Source organism: Siphateles boraxobius, unplaced genomic scaffold (genome assembly GCF_051911475.1).
Source record: "Siphateles boraxobius isolate OS27281-9 unplaced genomic scaffold, OSU_SipBor_1 29, whole genome shotgun sequence".
Lineage (NCBI taxonomy): Eukaryota > Metazoa > Chordata > Actinopteri > Cypriniformes > Leuciscidae > Siphateles > Siphateles boraxobius.
This window is the reverse complement of record NW_027508908.1, coordinates 2,136,348-2,157,440: the sequence shown is the minus strand read 5'-3', so window position 1 is coordinate 2,157,440 and position 21,093 is coordinate 2,136,348. Positions and strand designations below refer to the sequence as shown.

The following is a 21,093-nucleotide window of genomic DNA, read 5'->3' as shown; positions in this document are numbered from 1 at the left end:
AGCAAACAAGATGCCGTTTCCTGCCGTCCCGTGAATTTTGTGGAACGCGTCACAAAATTAATCAAAACTCAGCGTATATAGGCTACTTGCAAGATCGTCTCTTCTTCTACTGCTCTTTTTCCTGTTTTGGCGGTTAGCAAACAGCGTTGCATTGCCGTGCGCCCCCTTTAGGATTGGAGTGTGGATCACCTGTGACTGGCTGTATCAGTCATGTGACTGTATGCACCGAACCGTGACGGTTCGGGATGAATATATGTACCGTTACACCCCTACCATCTAGTTAACAGTACCGTTGAAAAGTGTGGTGTTAGTAAGGTTGTTTCTTTGAAAGATAATAATCATTTTATTTAGCAAGGACGCATTCAATTTGACATCACAAGAAAAAAATACATTTTAAAAATCATTTAAATAGAAAACAGTTATTTTAAAAATGTAATATTCCACAATATTACTGTATTTTTTTTATCAAATATCCGCAGCATTGGTGAGCATTAATCAAATAGAGCAAAAAGCTTACCAACCCCAAACGTTTGAGTGCTAGTGTATGTCAGATTTTACGTGTTAACATCTCCAAAAATATGTAACTAATATGAAAGCTTTGTTTCTTTGTGTTCATCTAGGTGGTCCATAACACCCCTGATGTACCCAGCGTCATTCTTCTTTAAGATTCCCAGTACAGCATATGTGGTTTTGACCAGCGTTAACATCCTCATTGGGATAAATGGCAGCGTATCCACATTTGTCCTGGAGCTTTTTGGCAGCAATGTAAGTTCATATTTCTCAGCTGTGCTTGATTTATATATCTTCTAACTAATGTGATCTAATTTGTGATGACACTAGTTCAGCTCTCCTCAAAAGAAACCCTAAACTAACTGTGGATGTTTCTTGTCATTTTTATTTCAGGAAATTGGAGGCATCAACGACATCTTAAAGAACGTGTTCCTGATCTTCCCGCACTTCTGTCTGGGCAGGGGTCTCATTGACATGGTGAAGAACCAAGCTATGGCTGACGCCCTGGAGAGATTTGGTGTGTACCACTCCCATAAACACGTTTTTCAGATTAGCCAATCAAATCCTAATTGTTTTTTTAAATCTTATAGTAAAATGTTTTTTTTAAAGTTACCTGGACTTTAACAATGTTCTCAAAACGTTATCACAAACATTATTTTAAACTTTTTAGTTGGATGTTTGTCATGTGTTTTTGTATATTGTCTAGTATACATTAACATTTTAAAGTGTGGTGTCAGTAAGGTTTTTTTTTTTTTAAAGATATTAATACTTTTATTCAGGATGGATTCAATTGATCAAAATAGTGTTAAGACATTTATAGAAATCTGTTTTTAATACATGCTGTTCTTTTGAATTTTCTATTCATCAAAGAATCCTGAAAAAATAGGCGTTCTTTCCACAAAAATATGAAGCAGCACAACCGTTTTTACTGATAATAATCAAAAATGTTTCTTGAGCACCAAATCATCATATTATACTGATTTCTGAGGGATCATGTGACGCTGAAGACTGGAGTAATGATGCTGAAAATTCAGCTGTGATCACAGGAATAAATTACATTATAAAATAGAAAACAGTTATTATAAATTGTAATAATGTTACTGTATTATTGATCAAATAAATGCAGCCTTGTAAAGCATTAAAGAAACTTCTTAAAATTTGTTAAAATCGTTCATGGAACGTTTTTGTTTTTTGTTTCAGAAATATTTTAGTTCTGTGTTCATCTAATGTTTTTAGATGTTACTACTTGTTTCAGTAACAGTCCCATATTGTTTGCAAAATTATCAAATGGGACATTCACTTAAAAAAAAAATGATGCTTTGAATGTTCAATGTTCACAACATTTTCATAACCTAATGGGAATGTTAGAAAAATATATTTTTGTTAGCTTGGAGTTTTGTAAAGTTGAAAGTGTTTTCCCCAGATATTGTTTAAATAATTGCTGATGTTGGTTTGGTTTGGGGCCCAGGTCAAAGTGACATCTTTTTGTTGACATCACACGTCCTGGATCATTTCCATGAAAAAGCATTAGGATCGCAGCTGCTCAAATATGTTTTCCTCTGATGTCTATTTTAGAATGAGATTTTGTTTAGAGTCGAATGTAACAAAATGTAGTTTGTAGACCTTGACTCATTTCCAAAACCTAGTAAGCTGGCTATAGCAGTGTTTTTCTGGGATCTGCTTCTTCTGACACAATGTTTCTGAATGTTTCCAGGTGAGAATCGATTCCGCTCTCCTCTGGCGTGGGACATGGTGGGCAAGAATCTCTTTGCCATGGCCATAGAGGGATTGATTTTCTTCTGCATCACCGTCCTTATCCAGTACCGCTTCTGCATCAAGGCTAGGTGACAATACTTTAATACCCTCACAATTTTAAATATATGTAAAATCAGTTTTTAATGTATGTAATACATGTTCTGTTGTGGTATTAATAGGCCGATTAGCACTAAGCTGAAGCCCATCGGAGAGGAGGATGAGGATGTGGCCAGAGAAAGACAGAGGATTCTGGGTGGAGGAGGACAGACTGATATTCTGGAGCTCAGACAACTCACCAAGGTCAGCTAAATCTTACTTTTATATATATATATATATATATGTATATATATATATATATATTGGTGGCTCAGGCAAGCTTATGTCACATAATAATTATAGCATCAGTATTGTTATTCAGTTAAAATAATAATAATATTGCTGATTCTGCAGGTGTATAAGAGGAAGCAGAAGCCAGCTGTTGACAGACTGTGTGTGGGAATCCCACCGGGAGAGGTGAGATCATATATCTGTCTTCTTAGTTAATGAAGAACTGTTTCTAGTTTAGTTGGGCTGGTCTTGTATGATTAGAATTATGGTTTAGATGATATTTTGTTCTTTCACCAGTGTTTCGGGTTGCTCGGTGTGAACGGAGCTGGAAAGACAAGCACCTTCAAGATGCTCACAGGAGATTCAGTTGTCTCGAGTGGAGAGGCTTACTTGGCAGGAAAAAGGTAAATAAATTAAAACATCATGCTACTGATTTAATGCTTTCCTAATACTAAAAATAAGACCCCCTATTTTTGTGACTTTGAGGTTGTCGATATGTTAGTATTCTAACTTTGTTTTCCATCATGCATAGTATGTACATAACATTTCAAAAATGTGTTTTTAAGTGACCTTTTTTATAATAATACCAACTCTTGGCTTGTTTTCTGCAGCGTGCTGACAGAGATTGATGAAGTGCATCAGAAAATGGGCTACTGTCCACAGTTTGACGCCATCAGCGACCTGCTGACTGGCCGAGAACATCTGGAGTTTTACGCCATCCTGCGAGGCGTCCCCGAGAAAGAAGTGTGCGAGGTCAGTCTTTAGCTGTCCTTGAAAGGGAAAGTCTTGTGTTGCAGCTGATTATCGAGCGATCTGATTGGTTGTTTGTTCGTTGCAGGTGGCGGATTGGGGCATTCGTAAACTGGGCCTGATGAAGTACGTAGACAAAGCGGCAGGAAGCTACAGCGGGGGAAACATGAGGAAGCTTTCCACCGCTATGGCGCTCATTGGAGGACCGCCAGTGGTGTTCTTGGTGAGTGTGCAGATTATAAACTAGCCAACTTTGTGTTCGTTTCAGCCAGTGGTTTTCTCCTAGTGCATCTTACACGGAAAATTTGTCATAGGTCTGTACTGAATGATCATGGAGAACAGGGAAAAACAAGGCTTCATGTGAATAATAAAATGCAAATGCATAATAAAATGCCGATGCAACTGTACAATTGTGCATAGAAAGTATAGCATAACAAATAAAAGCTAAATGAAATACAAAATACAAAATTATATTAGCAGTATTTAAATGAAAGACAAAAATGTGAATAAAATGGCAAGATATAGCAAATGAACATGTTTTATACCAACCACAATGTGTTTTGTGAGGTGAATTTTTGGCTGTCAAGAGCATGAAACCATCTAATTGGAGCAAAACCAGAGCAAACCCTGTGCATGGTTAATATACTGAATACAAAAAGCATTTTCATACTCTAAAACCCCCCAAAAAGCCATGCGTAAGGGTGTATATAGGTCATCTGCATTTCAAGAAAAGATCTTGTGACATTTATTCCAGTTTAGATCAGTGCTGTTGTGTAACAGTCCTCAGATTGGCCGGCCTCTTTTTCCCAGAACAAAAGCGATATACCCAGATATTGCCACATTTTTAATACGATGTGAAGCATTTAATTCCCATGAAACCGGGTTACACTCAGCAGTTCTAGCGAGTCAGCGCAGCGCTCCACTTTTCTGGTGCCCGTTAGTCACAATCAGGAAACATGCTCACGCTCTTCCCTCTCTTTATGGTGTTCTGCTTGTGTTTCCTGCTGAATTTGTGGGCGACGGTTAACCTTGCTGTCGCTGTTGTTACAGGACGAACCCACCACTGGGATGGACCCCAAAGCCCGGCGAGCCCTGTGGAACTGCATCCTCAGCATCATTAAAGAGGGACGCTCGGTCGTTCTGACCTCACACAGGTGAGAAAGGAAGAGAAGCATTAGGGCTGGGTGAGGCGACCAAAATCTAATGAGATATTTTATTTCACGATAACGATATAAATCGATAACGATATAGTTATTTTTATATATTTCATTTTTGTTATTAGAACAAAGATGCAAATAATATAAAGTATAATGTATAAAGTTTTTGAGGCACAGTATTTATATGTAGTAAGAAATACTAATAATTAAATGTATATACGGCAGAGTCTTCCATATACGCATGTATGAAATATTAAATTGATTTTATTAAAAGTTATTCAGTCAAGAGCGGTGAGTGATTTTCTCTTTTGATTCACATTAATGATACAGACAGCAGTAGGAATATTAGGCTACTGTCACTTTAAGACCGAACACACAGATCTAATATACTGACATACATGCGGTTTTCACCCAACTGTGTACGTTCACTTAAGACATAACCGACTGTGTTAAGTGAATAATCCATACAAGGGGTATTTTGACATAACTGTATGTGTATTTGACCGTTCAGGCGTAATAAGCCGCGATAGAGAACTGAATTCAGGATTGCATGCTGTCTTAGGTTGTTTACACGACAACAATGTAATAAACAAGGAAACGTTTTACCATTGCGTTTTTCGCCTACAAATAACAACATTGTCAAAACTATCCCTGGTTAAAGGGATGTTGTAAAAAATGCTGTATTCTGCTGCCAGGCCAGTAGATGGCGATCTCGCTTTGTAAAGAAACACTACGTGCCTTTACACTGTGCACATGAAGTCACCGTTTTCAAAAACTTGCACTTCGCAAGTGTAAATTAAGTCAAAACGCATAAAGGTTTTCCGTTTTTAGTTGAAAATGCGTGTCCTGCTCTTTATTTTCTCTTTCATGCATGTTACTTCATCAATAATGTAGCAGTGCGGATATATTTATACACATCTATATATATGATTTAGCAAAATCTCTAACAATAGACACTTTATATCCTCGCCACGATATCGTTATACCACCCAGCCCTAAAAAGTATAATGTTGCATATCCTTGGCTTCCTTGCATGACTTTGCTGTTCCTCCTGCAGTATGGAGGAGTGTGAAGCTCTCTGCACTCGTATGGCCATCATGGTGAACGGCAGGTTTCGCTGCCTGGGCAGTGTGCAGCACTTAAAGAACAGGTTAGACTTTTTTTTGATTCATCCCAGAAAATGTATTGTTTTGAATGGGTTTACTGAGCCCTTTGCTCCTGCTCCAGGTTTGGTGACGGGTACACCATCATTCTGCGGGTGGCGGGAGCCGATCCGCGGCTGGAGCCGGTGATGGAGTTCATCGAGCGGGAGCTGCCGGGAAGCACCCTGAAGGAGAAGCACAGGAACATGCTGCAGTACCAGCTGCCCTCCTCGCTCACCTCCCTGGCACGCATCTTCAACATCCTCTCCAAGAACAAAGAGCAGCTCCACATCGAGGACTACTCTGTCACACAGACCACTTTAGACCAAGTGAGAACACTTCAAGATTGTTTAATACGCTGATTTCACACAGCCGCCATTTTGAAATCGAAAGCGAGGCTCCGGTGGGAAGAACCCCGGAAGTAAAGATAGACAACAATGCCTTGGACTACCAACCTGAAGCTGCTGCTGCGATTTACACTATTGGATGTTAATATCCAATATAGGATATGTATATAGTTCCTTCCTGCTTCTTTTTTTACTTTCTGAAAAAAATATATTTATAAATGATTTTCACTGTATATAGTCTAAAGTATGAAAGAAATGTATTTACATTTTTTGAATAACTAATTTCTACATTAAACACAACAATACGCCATTCGCCGCATTCGCCGCTCTCCTATGATTAAAGGCGACACTTCCGGTTTTCTTCCCACCGGAGCCTCGCTTTCAATTTCAAAATAACGGCTGCGTGAAATAGGCGTATAGGGGTGTAACGATACCCTCATGAGTCAATACATATCACGATACTGAACTCACAATATGATATTATTGCGATAATACAAGTCATATGGTAAAAGGTTAACAAAAATATACTGTGGATTAAAATGCTAAATTTGGTTTTACATTGTGGGTGTAAATAAATATCTTGGACTTGGTGCTGGAAACCCAATGCACAGGACAATAGAGACACCAGAATAAAATTATTCATAATTCTGAAGCTGAAAACAGAATTATTTTAGACGAATATGCTTGCACTTTGTCACTGACTAGATATATTTAAAATAAGGTTGGCCACTTTTTACTGGTAACATCAGATATTTGGCATTATCAGGACCCACAAATATTCCCCCATTGCATTATTATACATTATATTCAATAGTACTGACACCAAAACTCTGTAAACTGTAATTTTTTCTCACACAGTAATTTTTATTTTGGATGTACTATACACAATACAGATTGTCACAATCCAAGATACATATTGATGCATTTTTGTATTGTGATATATTGTGAAAATATATTGTTACACCCCTATTGTTTTATGGGATATCTATGCCATATAGATTTAAAAGTGCACTTTTTGAGCATTTTGCATTACATGAATTGTTGAAATTCACATAAATATTGCAAATTTATTTGTTAACTATACTACCATTAAAAAAAGATTATTTAAAAGAATTCTTTCAAGAGCATTTTATAAAATCTTTCCTACCCCGAACTTTTACATGGTTGTGTAAATCAGAGAGAAAAAAACGGAAGTTCGCAAAAGAACGAAACACCTCAAAATAAATAAATAAAAACACCATTCGCTGTAACTTATTATATATTTTTGTGCTCATTTCAGGTATTTGTCAATTTTGCCAAGGACCAAACGGACGAGGACCACTTAAAAGACATTTCCATGAACAAACACGATGCCGTTGTGGACATTTCTCAACTGCACGCCTTCCTCGTAGACCAGAAGACCAAGGAGTCAGTGGTGTGATCCGCCATTCATCGGATACAAAAAAAACCACCTCTGCGGGACTAGTGTGTCATTTGTTTTTGTACTACTTTTTAGTTTTTTTTGTCCTATTTCAGCTGTGTGTGTGTGCTCACAAGCGGGCACTGGACCTGAAACACACTACTGAAGCAAATCAATGCAAATCAATGCAAAAAAAAGAAGAAATTGGAGTAAAATGCCGATGACGGCGAGGCTGAGCCTGGTGCTTGTTGCTCCGTCACGGTAAACGCGAGGAAAACTTGAAGCTGTACGTGAATGTTTGATTGACAAGACGTCTGCGGGGTTTCTATCGAAAAATATCAATCGGACACTGCCAACGAGATGTCCAAAATTCAGGGCCGACTTCATCTCCTCATTAAGTACAGGCTTCAAACTTTGCATTTCAGCAACTCTTCTTTGTCCTTGTACTTTATTTTTTAGATATGCATTTTAAAGCTATACTTAAATGATATTTTGAAGCAATGATGTGCAATGTTTCACTATTGTTCACTAAGTGTTTGCAAGTGTGGGGTCTTGAAACAACACTCCGCTAATGGACTAGATAGGACACCAAAAGCGTCGAGCACGTTTTTGCGGATGACTCTGGAAGTTTCTTGCATGCTTTACATGGATGCCGTGTTTAGGACGCCATTGTAAGCTCAAGCATGTTTTAGCTTTCGTTATCCTGAAGTAATTCTGTGTGGGTAACAAACGGATGGTCGCCGATCTCGAGAACGGTTTCGGTTTGACTTTACTGGAAGATTCATAATTGTGTTCAAAACTGAGGCGAGTTCATATCGTGGTGAAACTGTACAGAATCAAATCATGTCTGTGCCAAAACTGGTCATGTGGTTTCAAATCTTTCCAAATGAACGTATTATCAAGCAACCCAGTTGTCGGTGTTGGATATTATGCTAGTGGTCCTCAACAGGGCGACTAAATGTTACATTTTTGTTGTTGTTGTTGTTGTCTACACCGTATGATTTGAAACAAGTTTCATTGTAGCCTACAATAGGGCCTTAAAAAAAACAAGAGCTACATCTTTTCCTGGAAATGACATTTATTGGCCATAGTTAATAACTCAGGATGTGCCTCTTTATTCTGTGTAAATCCTTAGTTCAAATTTAGTTAGCTTACCACGATCTCGACCAATGCTCTCTTGTTGTTCGCCTACAGCGTGAAGTGACCAAAAGCAATGAGGTGCTACCGGTTGAGTCTAATTTCCAAATCCATGCGGTGCTCTTTAGACAAACACCCTCAGAAATTAAGCAACGATCCCTGCTGCACATTGGATGACGTGAATGAAGAAGCAAAAAAAGTTTCGTCTTTGGTCCAAAACTGAAGCACTTTATAACAGTCGATGTTAAACTGGTCGTGATATTCATAATTCACAAACAGGATGTTTTGTGTTTAACAACAGATTAATAGACAATTTCAGATGTCCCACCATGGCCATTATTTTATGTGTTACAATGTATGTGTTTACATTTTAAATATTAAAAAGCTATTTCAGACACTTGTGTGCCCTTTTTTTACTGTTCTGGAATAAATTAATAAATAATAGTAAAGGAAATTAAGTCAGAACAAAGTTTGTTTGCTAGCTTGCCTTAAAGTTTGCCTGTAGCCTACTTGTATATGTACTAATTCTACTTGTTCATTTTTTGTCCAGAAAGCTGATATAATTTAATTTGTATTATTTATTTCTATTTTTAATGCAATGTTTCGTCAATAATTTTAATATAAATTTAATTATATAACACATTCTTCAGATTCTTTCTCTTAAATACAAAATAACCCTCCATTACATGCAAAAACTTGTTAAAGGGGACCTATTAGGCCCCTTTTCACAAGATGTAAAACAATTATTTGATGTCCCCAGAGTGTGTATGTGAAGTCTTAGCTCAAAATACCCCACAGATAATTTTGTATAGCATTTTAAAATTGCAAAATTTGGGCTTGCGCAAAAACGCACGTGTTTTTCCCTTTAAATGCTAATGAGCTGCTGCTCCCGCCCCACTTTTCAGACGAGGGAGGAGCTTCTAGGACTGCGACTGCATGACAGCAATAACATATCCATCACACACTTTCATACTATGAAAATATCTGAAACTGCAAGTAATGTTGTTCAGCCGTATGTATGAACCGGAATCGGACAATGAAGGAGAGGCTGTAGAAGAAATTACAACATATAGATTACAACAGGAAGTTTCAGAATGGTTAGTTGATGTAACGTTAGTTAATATGGAGATATTGATTAATCGATTAGCATGTTCTGTCATGTTAACTAAATAACTCTCTGTAGGTGTTCGTGTGGGAATTGCTGTAAGATATCTACAGAGCCAGAGAACATATGCTGCATGGAAGTAGAACAGGTATAACTGAATTAACTTACGGTTATAATTGATCTCGTTGTCATAAGACGAAGTCATCTTACGGAATTTGTGGCAATAAAGGTGATGCGACAGCTTGAGCATCCTGGATTGGAGCCTGTTTGTTTAAACTGTATAATCTTCTGAATGCATACAACATTTATCGAGCCGACTATGGAACCCAATTGTACAGTAATTGTCGCTGAATAATGTCTTACAATTTTGTCACGTTTTTATATTTTAATAAAGTTTGAAAATTGTAATGGACGGATATATAATATATTTACATCTACAATCAACCTACACATATTGACTGCACAGAAGTAAAAACATACCTATATTCTGAATTGCAACCATGAAATTGACAACACATATGGCAGAACAAACTTAATATTTATTAACATCACAATACAATAAAAATATTTTGCAATTTGTATGATTAATTAGTGGATGAATCTTACTTTATTATTGTAATTAAATAAACATTGCAGATTCTACAAAAGCAATACATACTGTAAACAAACTAGAGAATATTGTATTTACAAAAGTAAGAAATAACTTCAGGAGTCTTAGATTGTGCTTGTGAACAGCTCTATGGAATTATAAGAAAGCACAAAATTAAGCATAGGCTGTGCTATAAAACAAAACAAAGACATTGCTGAAAAATAAATGATTATCTGTACATTGAACATGTGCCTGTGTTTTAGTCGTTACAGGTTTCTGGCATATCGCTCTTTTGTGAGCTGGTGCTGGGGTTTCCTCGGCCGTCGGGTACGTGTCGTGATTCCAGCCTGTGCGGTGATGAGGGTTCGCCGTGACTTTCCAGATGATCAGGGCAGATATGTTGGTTTCCGACCAGCTGTTGATTGAATCTGGACACCATGGTGGAGATGACCTCCTCCTTTGTCTGGCCGCTCATACTGCGCACAAAGGTCTGGTGGTATGGGTATCTTAAGTACCTCATCCATGTATGGAGCAGGATCCACAAAAACATGCTCAAATATTAGGTCCTGCAGGTCATCTAGGTACTCTGTGCAATAAAACAAAAATGAGTATTTTACCCTAACTTTCAAGAAAACTTGCAATAACACTGTTAATTTATATTTCATTTTATAATGAAAAAATAAATAAATTAACTTACTGAATGTTGATGGTGTCTTCACTTGTTTGATCGTGCATTGTCCTTTCCTGGCCTTTGGAAAGTTCACTTTGAATAGTGGATGTCCTGTTGACGAGGTTGCTTGTGCACGACCAGCATTTTCGTTGTAATGAAATGCAGTCAGGTATAGTCTGCAAGTGCACAGACACAATTCAGGAAAATAGCCTATAGTGATGTAAAGTTATTTTAACAGCAGTTAAATTACCTGCACAACATTCCAAGAAATGGGAACACCACATTTTTGGGGGCAAACCGTAGAACGACGCTATGAAATGACTCCAAAGATGAAGTCTGGTGATGCGGACTTAGTTTGGTGACATCCCTCAAAATCCGAGTGTTTGTCATCACTTTCTGCAGCTTGTAGAATGCCTGCGTTCCTATGAAAAATTATACAAAAACTGCATTTATTACAACTTATAACTTTCATTTTAGGTTATTTACACTTCGACTAACAGTCCCTTTTTTTTAAATGTCGTGTTGCAGAAAAAGAATATTTTTTACAGTATCATACCGGCAACAAGCCACTTGTTTCTGTCTCTGCTTCTCTTTAGAGGATGTAGACAAGCAGGAAAGTTTGGATCCTCATGAGTGTGTACGTTCCTGACATGGTTCAGAATCGATTTCCATTTTGCCACTCTTTCTGGTCCAGTGGTTGAAGATGATGCAGTCCAGTAAATGTGGTTTTTAATGCTTCTCTGCCATTTCCGTAATTTTTCACAGTCTTTCATCTTGGAAATGTTTTCAAGATGCCTCGCAATCCCTGTAAATAAAAACATAGACAAGCAATTTTACCGCTGAGAGTAAATACAGTGATGTTCACAGTTTGCCACTACTAAATATATGTGATATGCCTAAATTTAACTGTCACAATTTATTGATTTTCATATTGTACCCACTGATAAAACTATGTTATTGAATTTGTATGATTTAGAATGAATAAAACCTTTTTCGATGTGCCACACATCATAAAACTGGTTGATGTTACGTTCGCTGAGGAACTTTTGTATTTGTGGGTGGCGGTCAGTTACAATACACTCCAGAGTAACACCACGAGCTTCCAACAGGGCAAGGCTCCTCTGTAATCCTACTTTTTCCATATGGTAGCTTCCTCCCACTTCGTTACTCTGAAATAGACAAGTAGTGAACGAAACAATCATCTTAGACAAACCTGATGTTAAAAACTTCTCAAAATGTAATTTAAAAAATATATATATATTGATATTTCTTCTCTCCAACCTGAACCAGCTGTATGTCCACAACGGTGTTGGTCTGAAGGTCCATCAATGTATAGCTTCCAAACTTTGCAGAGTGGCCTTTGAAAGTAATATTACACAAAGCATTATTACCACGAGTGCATTGAATTCAGTTCAGTTAGATACTACCTATAACTACTAATGCATGTTATGCTTCATTATCCGGAAAGTACCCGAGCATCCATGCATCCTTCTTATTTACAACTATGTACCTGGCGAGTCAGCCCTCATGTCACCTCCAACGATGACCCTTTCCCTTACACTCAGGCGATCTAGCGTCTCATTTTGCCAATGCGTCCACTTGTGCACTATAGCTGGCTCAACGTACAATCGGGAATGACGCCGAAAGGTGTCATACTTGAAAAGCTGCAGATTCATAGTAGAGCATATCTGGTGACAAAAATCAGCCAAGATTATGTAGCACATTGTTAATTTTCAAGAATACATTTTAACATGGTAAAGTATTAATAAAAACTTGTTAGTGTACTTGATTTTTCATTTACCTTTTCGAATTTGTAGAATGAAGCCCCACAAAGGTATACTGCAGCGGAAATATGGAGGTTCCCAGCTGGAGTACTGCCCAGAACCGGCTGGCTGTTCCATTTGCGTGAATATTGACAGTTTTTGCAGAGTTGTTCAACTCGTATAAAAGTTGCGATTCTTTGAGAACGCACTGAACAGCTCCGCTTACAAACTGGGCACACCTCAAACAGCTCCATAATGCAATTTTCGTAGACTATGTATTTTCTGATTGTATGAATGGGACAAGATGCTTGAGCACTAAGAAACAAAAAACTTGTATTGGTTAACCAATATTAAAAACAAAAGTCACAAAATATAAAAATAATACAATTCTGAAACAGGGGTGTTAAACTCAGTTCCAGGAGGGTCAAGAGGCATACTTGAACTTTTTAAATGAGCCTTAGAGAGTTGATTAGCTGCCTCAGGTGTGTTTAATAATGATAAGAGGTCAACTCTGCAGTGCTGTGGCCAACAAGGAACTCGCTTTGAAACCCCTGTTTTAAAACAAATGCACAGTTTTGAAACTTACGACATGTCTGCTGTCTCCGTTAAAGTTGTGTCCGTGTCTGTTGGATTAAATGTATAATCTTGCTCTTCAGGTGCTTCTACAGATGATGTGTCCATTAGGGTTTCTTCGTCCTCCTCTTCCTCCAGGTCCACACGAGGTCTCTTTGATGAACCCTTTATAGGTGTAGAGTCCCTACATTTTAAACCAGCTGCTGGTGACAAACTGTCAATGTCCGAAAATGTATCTGTCGTTTGAACACCTGTAATATACAAAGTAGTTGAGTGTTACTGTTATGTGACACTTATTGTATAACAAGACTAGTTATAGGTCCTCTGTATAAGCAGTATCATATAATACATAAACATACCTGACCTCCTGTAGCGAACATGAGAGGTCTTCATTGATAACTGAGTACCAACAGACTTGGTCAGCGGTTTTGCGTCTGTCTGGCAAGCAACATCTCTTGTTTGGCTGCTCTGTTCTGATGTGCTGTCCTTTACAAATAAAGATTCTAATATTAGCGCGATAAAAAAAAACATAGCTGGACTCATGGTGCTATTATATACTTAATAAGTCTTTTATGAGCTTGACAAATTCAAAGGCAATTTAGAAAACAAACGCGTAATACTTACTTCTAGATGTGTAGCTGGATCACGAACAGTTGGCACTGCTACATCCTTCAGGAGCAACTTTTTTGCAAAACCTGCTTTATACTGAGCCTCGTTCAAAAAGCTGTCCGGTGTAAAATGTTTCGAACAGACATACACGAATTTTGGTAGAGTTGAGGGAGCATTTTCTTCAAAAACAAAATCAATCCACCTCGTCTTCCGCGGGTCAGATTTCGGGAGTAAATAAACAGAGCTATGTGGATTAATGCATCGAGCAACACAACACCGACAACGCTTTGGAGACATTCTCGTCAGTGCAGCAAAGGCGGATGTGTACAATTCTCAACTCGCTCTATGTTATCACGGCAGTGTCTGTCAACACTCGTGGGCGGGGCCTGTGGCTTAGTGACGTCACTAAAGCCGTATTACTGCTTGTGCTTATGATTTATGGGGATTTAAAAAAAAAAGGAGTGGGTGGATTTTTATGACTGCAGGGTGGTTGTGTCACAAAAGAGAGTTGAGACACTGCCATCACACATTTATGTCCAAACACCATGCAAAAGTGAATTTTGCATAATAGGTCCCCTTAAAAAGCCATTGAGTGTCTCTGCCGACCTCTTGTGGAAAAAAATGTTATAACTTTAATTATAATATTTTCATGACTCTTGCCACTAGATGGCCTTATAGCTCTATATGGGAGAATGGAGCAATGGACTGTTCCTCTCGGTCCTAATCAGTTTTTGTCCTAACGGGGATGTAGCTCAGTGGTAGAGCGCATGCTTTGCATGTATGAGGCCCCGGGTTCAATCCCCGGCATCTCCACTTTAGCGTATCTGTTTGACGATTGCTTTGTCTTCTGAAGTTGTTTGGATTCTAACTCCCACCATGAAGGAAAAACAATTTACAGCTTCAGTTAAAGGGATACTCCACTTTTTTGGAAATAGGCTCATTTTACAATTCTCCCAGAGTTAAACTGTTGAGTTTTACCGTTTTTGAATCCATTCAGCCGATCTCCGGTTCTGGCGGTACCACTTTTAGCATAGCTTAGCATACATCATTGAAGTGGACAAGACCATTAAGTTAGCATTTCTCAAAAAAAAATGACCAAAGTGTTTCCATATTTTTCCTATTTAAAACTTGACTCTTCTGTAGTTACATCGTGCACTAAGACCGACGGAAAATGTAAATTTGCTATTTTTTATGCTGATATGGCCAGGACACCGGCCCGAGGCATAAGCGACCAGGGGGCCCCCCAATCGAGTTTAAATTTTTGTTTTGTTTTTAGATGACTTAAACAAGTAACATAAATGAATGAATGAATATGAATGAATAATTCAAGGCAAGAAAATTCTGATTTCATGATCAATATACCTGCCAACAACTGCTGCTGTGTCTGCCAGCGTTTAAGTCATGCGCATAATCTAGTCACCTCGCGAGTGCATAGACAATTCGTGCGCAACTGCGCATAGTCACGGTATCGGTTTAAATTGGAGAAAATAGCCACAGGGGAACTTAACCTTCTAGGTGTAAGGTTAGCAGTTTGAATAAATAATAAACATAGCAGTTTGAACTCTTCTCCACTTTATTATACCACACATCAGATCACTAACTCCAAAAACCCGCGACACTCCAGTACCAAGTGCGCACGACCCATTCCTTTCTACGGCAAGCCCCGAGGGGAAAAATAGATTGCATACACACATACAACGACCGCCAGTACATTACCCGTATTATAGTAACAGACTTTGTTGGATTCTGTCATGTACAATCCAACAAAGTCTGTTACAATAATAAAATAAAATAAAGATTTTGAGGACAGTTACACTGTATTGAGACAGTAGAGAAATAATAATAATATTTTTTTACAGTTTTCAACAATAATTGTCATTGTTGAACCCTTGTTCGTATTATGTTTCTGATGTCTCACTTTTGTCATTATGTTTTGCAAATAATTTATTTTATATACGTTTTGAGACAGTTTGTTTTAAGAAGTTTCAAAGAGTTAGTAAAAGAGTAAAGTAAAAGTTTCAACTTTTTTAAGTAGGCATTTATTTTTTTATTTTGTATTAATACATAACCTCACTGTATTCATTTATAATGTATCATTATTGCGTGACATTTGTGTCAATAATTGTCAAGCACAGGTGACTTCGCGTAGTGGGAGGGGGCCCCCAAATCAAATACTGCTTAGGGCCCCCAAAAGGCTCGGGCCGGCTCTGGATATGGCCATGAGCTATACTCTAATTCCTGCGTAATAATCAAGAAACTTCACTGCCGTACCATGAGTACAGCAGGCGTAATGATATGACGCAGCGCCTTAAAATAGGCTACCTTCCGTCAACATAACCAACGAGACAACCTGCTTGCACAGGGAGCGTTCCTTGTAGCATGGAGACATTTGTGAGAGACGATTCAGAGGACATATACCTTGGTTCAGATCCCGAACCGTATCTATTTGAACCGGAATACACTGAAGATGAGCTTTTGGAACGTGAAAGCAAGAAAGTATGGCTGAACAGACTGCGATAGAAGGGAGTAGGAGAGCAGATTTGATTTGATTTGCTGTACATCAAGCTCATCCTGATTGATAATTAAAAGAAAAAAGGTTATTCCATGGAGGCAATACCTTTGAGAAGAAAAAAAAGTCCAACACACCTGTCTTTCAACAGCATAGGTAGATAATATGATATTACAAATAATTCAATTTTAGGAAAAGGATGCTTGAGATGATTTTTCGACACACGCTCCAAAGCTTCGGCACACAACGTGACATCACTAGTATTTTGTATTATAGAAACTTTAGATAAACAATACCGAAAATTCCCCAAGTTTCCTTTAATTAAACTATACGGTACCTCACCAGGGGCCTCATTTATAAAACTTTGCGTAGGTTTTGCGTCAGAAGTGGCGTACGGATCAAACATAGGACGTGCGTACGCACAGAAATATTCGGATTTATAAAACCGTGCGCACGCACATCCTACGCATTTTTTCCTTAATAAATCCCAATCAATTCTAAATGTAGCGCAGCTTTTGCGGCTTCATGTCACGCCCATAGTTGCCCATAAATAGTCCGTGAAACGCCCACAAGTTAATATTCATAGATTGTGAAATTATGGCAAACATAGAGAGGAAATCAAAAAAACGTAACTTCACTCAATGTGAAGTAGAAGTTATCGTTGGCGAGGTGGAAAAGAGGAGAAAAATGTTGTTTGGAGGGCACAGTGTGGGCATTACTAATGCCAAAAAGGCACTTGAGTGGCAAAAGGTTGCAGACGCTGTAAATGCTGTAGCCTCACAACCTCGGACTGTGGCCGAAATAAAAAAGATATGGTCAGACATCAAAGTCGAGGCAAAAAAGCGTCTAGCGCTCCATCGCCAGAGTGTGTCTGCCACGGGTGGGGGAAAGGGGACACCGGAGCTGACCCCTCTTGATGAGAGACTGTCGGCAATTATTGGGGAATCCCTATTAAGTGGAGTGGTGACTGAGGCGGAGGGGGACACTGACGCGCCAGATGCACCGGATGACACAGGTAAGCGGAGGGGGACACTGACGCGCCAGATGCACCGGATGACACAGGTAAGTGAAATAAGTCAAATGAATGCAGTCAAGTCACATGTATGTAGGCTACACGATTACAATTTATTCATATAGAACAATCTTTATTTCAGTCGCTGGGTGTTCTAGCTGGGCCAGTGCCAGTGGTTCAGAGGCTGCAGCTGAGCAGCCGTCTGTGCCCAGCGTCTCCACGGCACGCGGCTCTCAACCCTCCAGCAGCGGGCGTGTCCTCACCGATGCAGTCCTTGAAATGCAGAGGGAAGTCATTAACTCAGTCAGAGAGGTGGCAAAGGAGTTGGGTGAAATCAAGACTGTCCTAACTGAAATAAACAGCACAATGAGGGAATTCTTGAATAAATAATATATTTTTTCCACACCTTTTGTTGTTCTTTACAAGCGACGCATCACTTCCAAACGCTGGCGCACAGCAGCAGCATTTGGCTCAAATGCCTGGGGATGGGGGTCAGGGTCGGGGCCAACACAGCAATCGGCGTCAGGGGGTAGAGGCACGTTTTTAAACTGTGCCACATTGTGTAGCACAGCACATGCCAGCACGATTTTGGACACCTTTTCAGGAGTGTACAATAACCTCCCTCCAGTGCAGTCGAGGCAGCGCCATCTGCCCTTAAACAGGCCGATGGTGCACTCCGCTATAGCGCGAGCTCGGCTGTGGCACATGTTGTAGTGCCTTTCCTCTGCATTATGTGGATTGAGGAAAGGTGTAAGCAGCCACTGTTTGAGGGGATATCCACTGTCCCCTGCAAGGATAGTGAAAGGGTTAAGACTTTGAAGTACAGTAAAATGTCTAGTAATCAAACGTAGCCTACCTAGAAGCCAGCCATCACGCACAGCACCAGCCTCGAGTCTGCGCCCAACACTGCTGTGTCTTAAAATGAATGAGTCATGGGTTGACCCAGGCCACCGAGCTACTACGATAGTGAGCAACATGTCTGCATCACAAATAATTTGGACATTGATCGAATGGAAATGCTTTCGATTAATGAAAGCATTTTCATTCACATTCGGTGCCCTTATGGCAACATGAGTGCAGTCAATAGCACCGATAACGTTTGGGAAACCGTACATAGCTGCAAATTGAGCTTTCTTGTTTGCCTGTTCACCCGCCGTGTATGGAAACTTTATGCACTCATCGGACAAAGCTATTATGCCTTTTAAAACGTCTGGCATTATCCGGCTAAGGGTCGGCTGAGATATGACTGACCTGTCAGCCAATTCCCTCTGAAAAGTGCCAGTCGCCAGGAATCCTAGTGTTGTTAGGACTTGAAGTGGGACTGGCACGGCATGGTTCCTCCGAGTGCTCCTCTTTAACGCGGGGGCCAAAAGACCGCAGAGGTCCAACAGGACAGCTCGAGGAAGTCGGAACCGGCTCATGAGCCACTCGTCCTCATTTGCCAGCAAATCTTCTTGCTGTCTGAAGATGCGTTCACTCCGAATCCTTCAATTTGCCACATCTTCTAAGAGCGCAAGATCAGCCATTGTGCGTCATTACGCATTGTGATGGGGCATTTTATTTCCATCCATTTAATTGCATCTGACAAGCTACAGATGTTGGTTATAATCTACTTGGAAATGGGAATTAGTTCAGCGCAAATGTAATTTCTTGCAGCTTTCTGAATGGTTGAGACATAGGCTACGTCATACATTATTTTATCAAAAATAAAACAAACTAAAGGCATATGCATGAATACCATGATTCCGTAGCTGATGAAGACATTTTTAGTATGAAAACAACTTTCCCCAGAGGACAAATAATACAACTATTTATCTATCTGTCTATAAATCTATCTAGGCTATATATCTCCCTAATTATATATCTATCTGACTGACTATCTAATTGCATCTATATCTGCTCCGCCAGACCGACACATTGACGAGAATATCAGTTTTGTACATTATTTCGTTCTGTTTACCATCTTATTTATGAGGATGAATTGTATAACATGCCAATATTATTGCAGAACATATTTGACTTTTCTTTTTGGAAATATTAATTTGCATTTCTGTTTCAGATCGATCAAACGGGTGTTCGTGTAGGCTGTTGATTGTAAGACTTGCTTTGTGAAGTCTTCGTGTTATTTATGAGGCAGTATTGCCATTTATTTTACACAACGGTCTACAGTTTCACACACTTTCACGTGTTTCTTCCATCTGCCGACGGTGTCGCCATTTCTCATTTCACCCGTTTTTGTGCGTACGCCTGGGTCAGAGCTTGCGTGAAGGACCGCACATTTTCCCGTCAAGTTTGCTTTTTATAAATACCAATTATTGCGTAGAGAGCGGCGTACGCCTTCTTTTGTGCGTACGCAACGTTTATAAATGAGGCCCCAGAACTCGACAACAAAACTACTAACGTTATACACTGTACAAGACAAATGATCGAGCAAACCTAGCACTCATTTATTGCATTTCACAGGAAGATAAATACAACGGCAGTGCTTTTTCAATCAAGTGGTTCAAGCTAACAAAAAAATAAAATTGTTATACTTACAGCCATGGGTGACGATGATACACTTGGACCTGCTGTCTGTACTCTGAAGATTGTTGGGATGGCCGTATCCTTTAGACGCCGTACCGTACTGTCCTTGTTTTCTTTATAGTCATCTGGTCCAAAATGCTCTGAGCAAACACGCCATTTCTTGATAGATTCTACCGGTGTTTTGAGATCAATGTTCAGAGCAGCCAACCATTGATTGTTTAGTTCCTTGTTGTTCACTGGTATTCTGTGAAACATGACGCCGGTAGTGTATCCCCTCGACTTACTATCACAGCCCTTTACTACGCACAGAACCATGGCTAATCGCACAGGAAAATCCACTAACTTTACCTAATTTGCCGACTGAAACTACACAAACTTAGTCCCGGTCACGTTGGAAGTTACCGAGCTGGGGACTATTTTCAGGCGCTGCGTCATATCATTACGCCTGCTGTACTCATGGTACGGCAGTAAAGTTTATTGATTATTACGCAGGAATGAGAGTATAGTTCCTAGCCATATCAGCCTAGAAAATCGCAACTTTACATTTTCCGTCGGTCTTAGTGCACGAAGTAACTAGAGAAGAGTCAAGTTTTAAATAGGAAAAATATCTAAACTCTTTGGTCATTTTTTTTTAGAAATGCTAATGGTCTTGTCCACTTCAATGATGTATGCTAAGCTATGCTAAAAGTTGTACTGCCAGAACCCTATTCGGCTGAATGGATTCAAAAACGGTAAAACTCAACAGTCTAACTCTGGGGGAGTTGTAAAATGAGCCTATTTCCAAAAAAGGTAGAGTATCCCTTTAATACAAATATTACCACCGTCTTCTGATTGTACCATAGACTGTAAAAACTTTTCGCACTACTTCGTTCTTTCCGCTAGATGGCGCTAAAGTCACAGCAAACGAGCTAGAGGCTCGATTCAATATAGTGAATCGATTCTTTTGGGCGGTTCGTTTTAATGAATATCTTGACTCACATTCTTTCCAGGTAGTACTCAAAAAGTATTCGTTCTCCGCAGCATTTTAATTTTTCATATTTTTAAAAATGTCTTCTTATCATTATGTTGTCGGATAGCTTATTATAGATTACGTCAAGTTGTTACTGTTTCCAATATTATTTGCAATGCATTCCATAATGTTAATTATATAGATAAATTATATAAAATCACATATTATATAATTACTCCTAATGCCGTTAATGACATACTGTCA

At 39.1% G+C, this 21,093-nt stretch overlaps 2 protein-coding genes and 1 non-coding gene across 8 annotated transcripts in view; 2 read left to right on the top strand and 1 right to left on the bottom strand.

Moving 5' to 3' along the window:
- Positions 1–8,921, top strand: part of abca1a (ATP-binding cassette, sub-family A (ABC1), member 1A) — a 44,542-nt gene extending 35,621 nt beyond the window's left edge. For both annotated transcript variants that reach the window (XM_077246041.1, XM_077246042.1), the window contains exons 39-50: positions 621–765; positions 904–1,027; positions 2,225–2,354; positions 2,445–2,565; positions 2,716–2,778; positions 2,890–2,996; positions 3,204–3,345; positions 3,431–3,565; positions 4,393–4,496; positions 5,557–5,649; positions 5,727–5,970; positions 7,268–8,921. In XM_077246041.1, coding sequence (XP_077102156.1) covers positions 621–765; positions 904–1,027; positions 2,225–2,354; positions 2,445–2,565; positions 2,716–2,778; positions 2,890–2,996; positions 3,204–3,345; positions 3,431–3,565; positions 4,393–4,496; positions 5,557–5,649; positions 5,727–5,970; positions 7,268–7,408 — 1,549 coding nt within the window. In that variant the 3' untranslated portion in view covers positions 7,409–8,921. The remainder of the gene's footprint in view (positions 1–620; positions 766–903; positions 1,028–2,224; positions 2,355–2,444; positions 2,566–2,715; positions 2,779–2,889; positions 2,997–3,203; positions 3,346–3,430; positions 3,566–4,392; positions 4,497–5,556; positions 5,650–5,726; positions 5,971–7,267) is intronic.
- A 1,227-nt stretch (positions 8,922–10,148) lies between these two features.
- Positions 10,149–20,254, bottom strand: LOC143753562 (uncharacterized). 5 transcript variants are annotated; one of them, XM_077246026.1, is made up of 11 exons: positions 19,893–20,250; positions 13,584–13,710; positions 13,238–13,475; positions 12,690–12,966; positions 12,399–12,576; positions 12,170–12,246; positions 11,877–12,057; positions 11,445–11,693; positions 11,139–11,310; positions 10,916–11,064; positions 10,149–10,804 (listed from the first exon to the last, which is right to left on the bottom strand). In XM_077246026.1, exons 1-11 carry the CDS (start codon positions 20,193–20,195, stop codon positions 10,605–10,607), a joined length of 2,151 nt encoding a protein of 716 aa, XP_077102141.1. In that variant the 5' UTR covers positions 20,196–20,250; the 3' UTR covers positions 10,149–10,604. The 5 variants fall into 5 exon arrangements, with proteins under 5 accessions (XP_077102141.1, XP_077102142.1, XP_077102145.1 ...); XM_077246027.1 differs by lacking the exon at positions 19,893–20,250 and adding an exon at positions 13,849–15,498; XM_077246030.1 differs by lacking the exon at positions 19,893–20,250 and adding an exon at positions 13,849–14,140 and having other exon boundaries at positions 13,589–13,710.
- trnaa-ugc (transfer RNA alanine (anticodon UGC)) lies at positions 14,575–14,646 on the top strand. Its single transcript has one exon. It is a non-coding gene; the product is annotated as a tRNA-Ala (tRNA).
- Positions 20,255–21,093: the final 839 nt, after the last annotated feature.

Bases quoted from the DNA above. Each gene is read 5' to 3' on its own strand.
- LOC143753562 (XM_077246026.1), bottom strand. From the start codon at position 20,195: ATGGTTCTGTGCGTAGTAAAGGGCTGTGATAGTAAGTCGAGGGGATAC. The intron at 11,311-11,444 runs GTATGATACTGT...AATTTTTCATAG, and splicing joins AAACAAGTGGCTTGTTGCCG to GAACGCAGGCATTCTACAAG. The intron at 10,805-10,915 runs GTAAGTTAATTT...TTTATTGCACAG, and splicing joins GAAGACACCATCAACATTCA to AGTACCTAGATGACCTGCAG.